Below are 11,166 nucleotides of genomic sequence, written 5' to 3' on the forward strand. Positions count from 1 at the left end.
TTTCATACAGAAACTTTAATTGGAAACAACTGAAAACCACCTGTGCTGCAGGGTGGCAAGAGAGAGAGGGAGAGAGGAATGCCTGCCAGCCATGTCCCCATTCAGTATTCTTCCCCTTCTTCAGCCTCTGCTTCCACGGAATCCACACCCACCTCTTCATAATCTTTCTCCAGAGCTGCCAGGTCCTCCCGGGCCTCGGAGAACTCCCCTTCCTCCATGCCTTCCCCCACGTACCAGTGCACAAAGGCTCGCTTTGCATACATGAGGTCAAACTTATGGTCTAGGCGGGCCCAGGCCTCGGCAATGGCGGTAGTGTTGCTCAGCATGCACACGGCCCGCTGCACCCTGGCCAGGTCCCCTCCGGGGACGACGGTGGGGGGTTGGTAGTTGATGCCCACCTGCCAGAGAAGGGGAAGAAAACAGTCTGTGCAACTTCTGTCAAACCCAGAAACGGTAGCTGCTTTCATGGGAACAAAAGACACGCAGGTGCCTTCTTTGTGCCAGGCAAGGTGTCAGGTGAGCAGGGTGCTGGTTTCCAGACCAGGAAAACTGGGGAAAAGGAGCCCTGGCTCCCGGCTCAGTCCCAAGTTGCCTGAAGGGCTGTGTCCCAGCAACTGAGACATGTGACAGGTGCTCAGGTAACAGGGCTGTTTCTTCTAAAAGGGGACGCTGCTTTGTATTGCTCATGTTATTTTCCCCATAGGCTTCTACAAGATGGGGATTCATTTCTGTAGCTGAAACCTCTTCCACTCGATTCAGAGTACTATGGTTGTATCACCAGGGGAGATCATACCCCCGGTCTCCCACCAAATGAGCCAGCCTGTGCATAATAGGGCGACAGGCACACCCTCAGGTCCTAGGACTGTTGCTACTACCGCAACAGGAGGTGGCCTATGTGTGTGCTAAGTAGGAGAAAGGGGGTGATATTCGAGGGCTGGGTCCAAAAGGGGAGGCATTCTAAGTTTCCAAACCAGGAGACACCACGACCAGAGGTTTGGGCAGGAAGGAATACACAGGGTCAGTTAGAGCTGGGGTCGGCAAACTTTGTCTATAAAGAGCAAGACAGGGACGCCTGGGTGGCTCAGTTGGTTAAGGTGTGCAACTTCAGCTCGGGTCGCGATCTCACGGCCTGTGAGTTCGAGCCCCGTGTCGGGCTCTGTGCTGACAGCTCGGAACCTGGGGCCTGTTTCCGATTCTGTGTCTCCCTCTCTCTCTGACCCTCCCCCGTTCATGCTCTGTCTCTCTCGGTCTCAAAAATGAAAATAAGTGTTAACAAAAAAAAAGAGCAAGGCAGCACATATTCTAGGCTGGGTGGGCCACATGGTCTCTGTCACAATTACTTAATTCTCTCTTTGGAGCACAAAAGCAGCCCCAACGAGACACCAATGAACAGGTGTGGGTGTGTCCACATAAAACTCTACGTGGCTGGTCTGCCAACTGTGCCGATCCCTGAACCCAGAATAGGAAGGGCTAGTGAAGGACCCGCTGCAGCAAGCCCACCAGAAGCAGTAAGGTCTGAGCCAGCTAGGCGGCATGGAAAGCAAGGCAGAGGGAAGCACGTTTTCCCAGATGGAGAGCATCGACAGCTTAGCGTCCAAGTACTGGACAAAGCTGAAGAGCTACAGCAAGTTTCCTATTCTGTATCAGATGGAAGACCGGCACAAACTGTGTTGGAGGCAGCCTCTGCCCAAACTTGCCAATCTTACTAACAGAGAAACGAGTACGTTGCCGTTTCTTCCAAAAACATCCATGACCATTTTTCGTTAAATCAAATGCTGCATGGGACATTTAGATTTGGTTTAATTTCCTTATGCCTGAAGAATGACGTGGGATTTAGGAACACTGATGTTTACAGTGATACCCCAATTTCAAATATCCACATAAATTATCAAAATGCCCTTGAAAATTGCTACATTTCTAAGTCCAAACTATTTTTCCCACACTAATTCTTTCCCCCAGAAGCGGCAACAAAAATCCTTCCAAAAACTTTCTGTTCTGTTAAAAAAGAAAATTCTCACGCAGATACACAATGTGATAACTCAGGAAGGGAGTTCAAATGGCACCACTGAATAAATTCTCACTCCGGCTCACTGATTTATGACCAAGGGGCTGGCTGCCATGGAACAGGGCATCCCCTACAAAGGGCATGCCGTGCTTGGTCGGCCGCCTGCTGACCGGTAACGCCACTCAACATCACCCAGTCCTACCTTAAATCCAGTTGGGCACCAATCCACAAACTGGATGGTGCGCTTGGTCTTGATGGTGGCGATGGCTGCGTTGACATCTTTCGGGACCACGTCCCCCCTGTACAACATGCAGCAGGCCATATACTTGCCGTGCCGAGGGTCACACTTGACCATCTGGTTAGCCGGCTCAAAACAGGCATTGGTGATCTCGGCCACAGACAGCTGCTCGTGGTACGCCTTCTCAGCTGAGATGACCGGGGCGTAGGTGGCCAGGGGGAAGTGGATGCGGGGGTAGGGGACCAGGTTGGTCTGGAATTCCGTCAAGTCCACGTTCAGGGCCCCATCAAATCGCAGGGAGGCCGTGATGGAGGACACGATCTGCCCGATCAGACGATTAAGGTTGGTGTACGTGGGCCGCTCGATATCCAGGTTGCGCCGACATATGTCGTAGATGGCTTCGTTGTCCACCATGAAGGCACAGTCAGAATGCTCCAGGGTCGTGTGGGTGGTCAGGATGGAGTTGTAGGGCTCCACCACGGCCGTGGACACCTGCGGGGCCGGGTAGATGGCAAACTCCAGCTTGGACTTCTTGCCGTAGTCCACCGACAGCCGCTCCATGAGCAGGGACGCAAACCCAGAGCCGGTGCCGCCCCCGAAACTGTGGAAGATGAGGAAGCCCTGCAGCCCCGTGCACAGATCCGCCTGAGAGAAACCAGAGACCGTGAGTCAGTGCCTGCGGAAGCCTCACCGCCGACCTCCGACAAGCCACGCTCGCTTCTTTGCCTCTGCGGGATGATCACACATTCAAATCGTCCACAGCGCACGTGCAGGACGCTCAGGAGCAAAGCAAGGCAGACGTTAGAGATGTACGGACGCACTGAAGCCACACGTGAAGGGAAACGTGGACTCAAGGTTCTGGCCTGGGGTTTTGCCAGAGCGACCTCCTGGTCGCAATCCCTGCACACCCTCCCGTCCGGGGCAACGTCCGCAGGAAGCCTTCTCGGCACCCCCTTACCAGTTTTCGGATCCGGTCCAGGACCAGGTCGACGATCTCCCTGCCGATGGTATAATGGCCTCTGGCGTAATTATTGGCTGCGTCCTCCTTCCCGGTGATCAGCTGCTCTGGGTGGAAGAGCTGCCTGTAGGTCCCTGTGCGCACTTCATCTACAAAGAGGACACGTGGGCCGCAGGGCTTCAAGCCTGTTGTCAACTCACCAGGAGGGGTGGGTTTGGGGACCGTCGGGATCTACCAAGCACGTGCCGTTCCTCGCGGGTCGGCGGCATCAGGGTCTCGTAGAAAACGTCTCTGCGTCATACGCAGACCACAACAGCAATCTATGGCTCAGCAGGTAGTGTCAAGTGGAGGTACAAAGTCCAATCTGACTGGTCCTCAAAGAAGGGAAACCACTCACACCCGCACACAGGTGATTCTGCACGTGCATAATACGTATGTCCTCCTACCCACAGCTACCTCAAAGAGTGTAACTAAAAAATCGCTTACGTACTAGACAGTCACCAGGTCAGCATGACCTTGGCCGGCCAGTCCCATCAGGGCACCCTCTGTGGCCTGCCTCTCACAGGCTTTAGGGTGACATCCTGTCTTCCCCTGGGTGGCCACTGAAAGGTGCTCTCTCCTGGCAGCTCTCCCTGGCAACCACTTCAGCCTTCTAATCCGGAGGAAGCCAACGAATGTTCTCTACTTACCTTTCTGTCAGATGCGGGTCAAGATTCTCACGCAGCAGCATTTTGGTGTGCGCAGCGTTAAGGAGGGACCGGTGCCTGGGCACCCCGCAGGTGGAGTCTACACAACCACCTGCCCGGGGCTGAGGCGGCCACGAGCGAATCTATTACCAGCCTATGTTTTTCCTGTCCGTTAGGTTCTCCTAACTTAGGAGCCTCAGTTTCTCACCTGATGTGGCCACAGGCGTGTACTTGTACACCCCGTCCTTTCTGCAGAAAGGATTCAAAGGAGCACAGAGGGCACGGAGGGGGCTTCAGGGAGGCTCTCCCACTCTCCCGGGAAAGCCGCCCAAGTGCCCGAGTACCTACCGACCACGGTGGGCTCCAGGTCCACAAACACCGCTCTGGGCACATGCTTGCCAGCCCCAGTCTCGCTGAAGAACGTGTTGAACGAGTCATCCCCACCACCGATGGTTTTGTCACTTGGCATCTGACCATCGGGCTGAATTCCATGTTCAAGGCAGTACAGTTCCCAGCAGGCATTGCCGATCTGGACACCTGCCTGCCCCACGTGGATAGAGATGCACTCGCGCTGGGAACCAGAACACAAACGTTGAGATCCCCTTGTCTTCAAGGGAACCGACGCTATATGGCATGGAAACCATATTAACACACACATCTACACGTATTTCCCATTGTCTATGGCTTTCCCAGAAGGCTTATGTGACCCTTTTCAAGTCCCTATGAAAACTGAGGTGCTCTAAACCACCCTAGCTACTAAGTGCCGGACTTAGCCCCTACACAAAAGTGTTTGCTACCATACACGTAATGTCAATGATAAACGCCACACCATACAGTCACATACAGCCACAGTCACCATACAGCCACAGTTATTCTCGAAAGAGTATAGCGATTAGTTTCTGATGGTGTCCTGTCCAAAGAGAATGTAACAAGTAACAGATCAGGGGAGGAAGAGTGGACTTGGACACAGGTCACCATGGCCCAGGTGCCCGTGGTCACCATATGTGTGCCATCCATCTACCCATCTACAGCCACCCTCTATTTTCTCCACCCAGGGCTGTGCTCAGGGAGGCTGACCCATCTGGACTGCATTAAAGGGGCTTCCTTGCACCTGGCTTCTGGTTGCATTAGCCAAGGCAGGCATCGGCAAGAGACTGCGAGGTTAGAGGACAGTGTGGTCAGGGTGCTCACTTCCTGGCTCCCACCCTGCCGGACTGCCATGGGCTCCCTGAGTGTGTTTATCAAGGCCACAAACTTTCAGCAGTCAGTGTTCTTGATAAAGCCACCTTCTCAGCTTCTAGTGACCACTCCCTTCACCTCAAGGCTAGGAGTTAATGGCAACCAGACATCACAGATGGTAGGACACCACACTGTCCTTTGGTGGTTTCCTTAGACTCAAAGTACCTATTTTGACTGTATCCTATCTTTCCTGCCATAAACATAACTGTACAGTCATTAATCATTTGTTCTATTTTAGACACCTTATCCTTACAAATACATAGAGGAGATCAAATAAAATTCAAGGTGTCCCACCTACCCTAAATCCTAATATACAATACCAAGAACTTGAAGTCCTGTTTTTTAAGTTTGGCAGGCAATTTTTTTTTTTTATTTTTAAGGTTTGTTTATTATGGAGAGACAGCACAAGCAGGGGAGGGACAGAGAGAGAAGGAGACAGAAGCCGAAGCAGGCTCCAGGCTCTGAGCTGTCAGCACAGAGTCCGACACGGGGCTCGAACCACAGACCGTGAGATCATGACCCGAGCTGAAGTCGGACGCTTAACCGCCTGAGCCAGGTGCCCCTGAAGTCCCGTTTCTTATCACACAAACACCAACTCTCCAATTAGGGGCATAGAGATTCACGTAACGCCACAATACCCTAAGAATCCATCCCAGAAGGAACTATTCAGTTGCAGAAAGAACTTCTCCAATGACAAGGAATGCACTCCTTCAGAGAAGAAATTCATCAACACTCTGGGAAGTCTTTTGGAATCCACACAATCACACCATTTACAGATCAGTATTATTCATTTTGCCTTACTTAAATCCAGGCAGCCGATGCTTCACAGGATGCCTGATTTAGCTTTCTACGGACTCAGCCCTAGTATGATCACAGGAAGCTCTGTACCCTGAGAAAATCCCTCAGGTTTTTCTTTTACAAAATGGGGGCTGGTGTGCTACATGATCTGCAAGGCCACTTCCATCTGATTATCCAATGGAACTAACGAAAAGCAGTCAGAGAAATCATTCCTAGCTTTCAACAGAAAGCCATTAAAAATTCATCACCAACCTCACCTGGATCATTAAAATTTTACCTTACTTTACTCAGCCTTATCTTCATCCTCTTTCTTTTCAAGCTCCAGTCCAACTGCTCTCTTCATATTCTTGGCAGATTACTTTGTTCCCTACGTACCCAGAAGCTTCAGCTTCCAGACAGCAAATGCGCAGACCTTTCTGCTCTCTTCCTCCTGTCAATTGTTTCTACTGATCCCCCTACCCGCTAACAGTCCTCAAAGTAATCACTGGCCTTCTCAGGCCACTAGAGATCCACAGACCTCTTCAGGGTAATTGGAAATTAAAGCGATTTCACAGTAGGACTACTGACATAACCAGCCCTTTTCACCGTGTTCACATTTCACCGTGCTCACTGATGGTGCATAATCAAACAGTGGGTAAAACTGGGGTGCTTGGGTGCCTCAGTCAATTAAGCATCCAACTTCAGCTCAGGTCACGATCTTACCATTTATGAGTTTAAGCCCCGCACTGGGCTCCGCACTGACAGTGCAGAGCCTGCCTGGGATTCTCTCACGCTCTCTCTCTCAAAACAATAAACTTAAAAAAAAAAAGTGGGTAAAACTCTTAATGCCCTAGTACAAATCAAGGTAGTGGCACCAAACTATACCAGTGTTCGTTAGATTCTTCACCCTTATTCACTCACGGTAAAAAGACCAAAAAAAAAACAAAAAAAAAAAACAGGCAATTTCATTTCAGAATATTCATGATGAAGCAAAAAATGATTATTTTATAAAACATCCACCCTCGAGTACTGTGATAAAACGGACAGTATCCATAAAGCACTTGTGCACCTGCTGAAATACAGCTGTTTGAAGAAACAGCACTTGTGTGCTTTCAGTTGCCAACTGAACTAGCTTTTTTCACAGAATGTTATTTTCCTTGCAAGAGCCGACAAACTATGGCTATTGCAACCTGGATATCTGGTGTTTAAGTTAGCATGTTGTCTGAAAGTAAATAAATATTTTCAAAATTTCTAACATGGCAAATGACTATGGAGATAACCCACATAAACAAAGGCTTTTTGGAGTCCTAATTTGTTACACTGTAGAGATGTCCATGGAGTGCCTGGGCGGCTAAGATGGTTAAGCATGACTCTTGCTTCCCCATCAGGTCATGATCTCATGGTTTGTGAGTTGAGCTCATTGGGCTGGCAGTGCAGAGCCTGCTTGGGATTCTCCCTCTCCCTCTCCCTCGCCCCTCCCCCACTTGCACTCTTTCTCTCTCTCTCTCAAATAAACTCTATAAAAAAATAAATACTGTAGGGGCACCTGGGTGGCTCAGTCGGTTAAGTGTTGGACTTCAGCTCAGGCCATGATCTCATATCACATGAGTTCGAACGCCACGTTGGGCTCTGTGCTGACAGCTTAGAACCTGGAGCCTGCTTGGGATTCTGTCTCCCTCTCTCTCTGCCCCTCTCCCACTTGTGCTGTGTGTGTGTGTCTCTCTCTCAAAAATAAACATACGTTAACATACATACATACATACATACATACATACTCTAGGGATGTCCTGGGACCCCAACGTTTGAGAACCACCTTCCAGGCCTCAGGAACCCAACATAACGGCTGTCCTCAGAGACTGAGTCAAGGCCACCCAACAAATCAAGGTCACCCAGCTTCCAACCTGGCTCATAAAGTTACAATTTTCTTTTTTTTTTTTTTTTAATTTTTTTTTTCAATGTTTATTTATTTTTGGGACAGAGAGCGACAGAGCATGAACGGGGGAGGGGCAGAGAGAGAGGGAGACACAGAATCGGAAACAGGCTCCAGGCTCTGAGCCATCAGCCCAGAGCCTGACGCGGGGCTCGAACTCACGGACCGCGAGATCGTGACCTGGCTGAAGTCGGACGCTCAACCGACTGCGCCACCCAGGCGCCCCAAGTTACAATTTTCGAGAAGACATCTGCACCTGCCGACCCCCTTCATCCGGGACATTACCACGACGCAGGTTGCCGCTGCCCTCAGGGTTCGCACACCCAGAGAACAAGCGAGAGGACTATCATCTGTTCGTCCGGGCAGCCCTCGGCCTCCCGTGCCCAGCCCAGCCCCCTCTTTCCCCCGATCTCCACCCCCCTCCCCCGCCACACACACACACACACACACACACACACACACACACACACACAGAGCCCCGGTCCTAGGATTTGTCCCAGTCTTGCCCCACCCAGGGGCCTCATGTGGCGGGCTTCATCCTCCCTCCTGCCTGGGCCTCTATGAACCGAGAGTGGCCGGCGGGGGCCTCACCATGGTGAGTTCAGCTGCTACCCAACGCCGTCACCAGACCTCAACCGCTGCCACCGATGCCACGCGCCCAACTGCAGCTGCTGCGCGGTGCACCCGGCCCGGGATTGGCCCGCCGCTGCCCAGGTGCCCATTGGTCCTCAGTGCCTCGGGGCGGACCTAGGCCTGGAATCCCGCTTCTGATTGGACATTACTTGACTTGCGGAGTATGGTGCTTTCTGATTGGATATGGCTTTGGCGGGAAGGCTGTGGCCTAGCCAAAGCCGAACATTCTGATGCATCCTCGGATGTTAGGTGGGAGTGGTCACGGTTTTCTCTGCGTGGGACATAGCACATTTTCGTGCACGTAAGCCCTCAATGTGAGCGTGGCTTCACATCAAGCTTGTGCTGCCTTCTTGCTTGGAGGCCCAGGCCCACTCACCTGTCTGCTCGTGATTCCGGTCTTTGCAAACGAGACACCCTCTCAAGGCCTGCCCACCATCTACCAGTAACCAATGCAAAGGAGAGCTGCTCTCCCGTGCTTCGCAAGCCAATAAAAGACTTGCACCAAGTTTTTGCCTTGAAGATAGGCTATTTGTTGGTGTGGCACCACCCAGGAGAACGTAAAACCAGTGTTCAACGTCCCGAACTTCCTGATGGCTTATAAACGAGGGGTTTTACGGGGAAAGTTGGGGGCAGGGCGGGGGCCCGGGGCGGGGGGGGGGGGTCTCCTGAGAAGGTGGACGCTGTTGATTGGAGGCTCATGAAGTCATGTTCACAGATGTTACTTTGTTACTTCAAGTGGCTTCATCTGGTCCACGGAGGTGTGTTCTATCTCAAGAGACTTGAGATAGACTAACAACCAACAAGATGGATGCCAGCTTCATACCCAAAATCTGCACCCGGCTTTCTTGTCCACCCTTTTTCCGGTGCAGAAAGGCCTTTGCCATCCAGCGCCCAGGAACCAGGCAGGACTTGATTACTTCTTTAATCTGGGGATTTCTGAGTTTCTGGGGACAAGGGAGTTGGAGGGTATACCCCAGGCTCCCCTGCCAAGGCTGGGTTGGAGTGCAGTGTCCATTTTGGGGAACTTTGGTACAATCACCTGATTCTTCCATTCTGTAAAGACTGACTTAACTTTCTTTGGGATCCACTGTGTATTTATTTCTGAGAAAAGCAGGGTAAAAGGAATTCTGGCATAACCCCAAACTTATCACCAGAATGCAACATCCTTTCTGGTGATTCCCTAGAGCATGTTGGAGCAGACCCTTAACTTCTTACAGAAGAGCGGGGAACTCTGCTCCTGCAGTGGCACACAGCAGGTAGAGGAGCTGGGCTTTTTCTGTAGGCCTTGGGAACATTTGGATAGTATGATTAGGTCGGCCCTTAGAAAGATAGCTTTGGGGGCGCCTGGGTGGCGCAGTCGGTTAAGCGTCCGACTTCAGCCAGGTCACGATCTCGCGGTCCGCGAGTTGGAGCCCCGCGTCAGGCTCTGGGCTGATGGCTCGGAGCCTGGAGCCTGTTTCCGATTCTGTGTCTCCCTCTCTCTCTGCCCCTCCCCCGTTCATGCTCTGTCTCTCTCTGTCCCAAAAATAAATAAACGTTGAAAGAAAGATAGCTTTGGCGGCAGGGAGGAGGGAGATGGAAGGAGGTCAACGGAGAGCCAGGGAAACCAGGAGAAACCCTCCCTGCTTCTTCCCTCCAAGAGAGTGAATCCTTCTATCTTAGGTCACCTGCCATAACAGAACACCATGGACTGGGTAGCATAAGTAACGGAAGTTTATTTTCTGGCGGTTCTAAAGGCTAGGAGAGTAATGCAAGGTCAAGTTCTGGAAGGGTTGGTTTCTAGCGAGGGCTCTCTTCCTGATTGCAGAAGGCTCCCTTCTTGCTGTGTCTGCCTATAGGGGTGGGAGGAGAGAGCAAGCTCTCGGTGTCTCTTCTTACAAGGACACTAATCCTGTCAGATCAGGGTCCCACCTTTATGACCTCATGTAACCTTAATTGCCTCCTATTTCCAAATATAGTCGCATTGGGGGTTAGGCCTTCAACGTAGGAATTTGGCAGGGGGACCCAATTCAGTCTATAACACCCTCCTCCACCCTCACGGCTCCAATCATTCCACATACATAACTGAATTGTAGCCTGTATCACATTTTAAAGTACTACTTATTTTTTCTGGTTTTAAAAGTAACACATATTCAGAGGAGAAAGTGTAGGAAATGAAGAATAACATAAGGAAAATAAAAATCATCCCCAAACCCACACCTTATAGCTAAACATTATTAATATGTCAAGGTATTCTTAGTTTTTTCCCCCTGTGTATATACTTATACATGGGTTTTACAAAATTGGATCCAACAATATGATTTTTTGTTTTAGTAACAACTTTCTTGAGATATAATCCACCTACCATACAATTCATTTTTTAAAAAATATGTTTTTTGTTTGTAAGTAATCTCTACACCCAATGTGGGGCTCAAACCCACAACCCTGAAATCAAATCACATGCTCTACCAACTGAGCCAGCCAGGTGCCCCACAACTCACCCATTTAAACTGGTGTACAATCCAGTGGTTTGCAGTATATTCACAGAGTTGTGCAACCATCACCACAATCCATTTGTAAAGTTAGGGTAGGTGACTTATTTGTTTAAGTTTATTTATTTATTTATTTATTTATTTATTTATTTATTTAGAGCATGAGTGGTGGAGGGGTGGAGAGGGAGAGACAGAGAGAGAGAGAGAGAGAGAGAGAGAGAGAGAGAGA

General features: G+C 50.5%; 1 protein-coding gene across 1 annotated transcript; it reads right to left on the minus strand.

Moving 5' to 3' along the window:
• LOC147575449 (tubulin alpha-3 chain) lies at positions 1 to 8,554 on the minus strand. Its single transcript, XM_086682308.1, has 5 exons — positions 8,425 to 8,554; positions 4,236 to 4,458; positions 3,202 to 3,350; positions 2,208 to 2,888; positions 1 to 398 (listed from the first exon to the last, which is right to left on the minus strand). The coding sequence occupies exons 1-5, from the start codon at positions 8,425 to 8,427 to the stop codon at positions 102 to 104; spliced, it is 1,353 nt and encodes a 450-aa protein (XP_086538434.1). The 5' UTR covers positions 8,428 to 8,554; the 3' UTR covers positions 1 to 101.
• Positions 8,555 to 11,166: the final 2,612 nt, after the last annotated feature.

This window comes from Puma concolor, chromosome D3 (assembly GCF_028749965.1).
Source record: "Puma concolor isolate L17-30 chromosome D3, mPumCon1.1.hap2, whole genome shotgun sequence".
NCBI lineage: Eukaryota > Metazoa > Chordata > Mammalia > Carnivora > Felidae > Puma > Puma concolor.

Bases quoted from the DNA above. Each gene is read 5' to 3' on its own strand.
- LOC147575449 (XM_086682308.1), bottom strand. The intron at 3,351-4,235 runs GTAGGTACTCGG...TCCTCTTTGTAG, and splicing joins CCTGGAGCCCACCGTGGTCG to ATGAAGTGCGCACAGGGACC. The intron at 399-2,207 runs GTAGGACTGGGT...CTTCTCTGGCAG, and splicing joins GGTGCCCAACTGGATTTAAG to GTGGGCATCAACTACCAACC.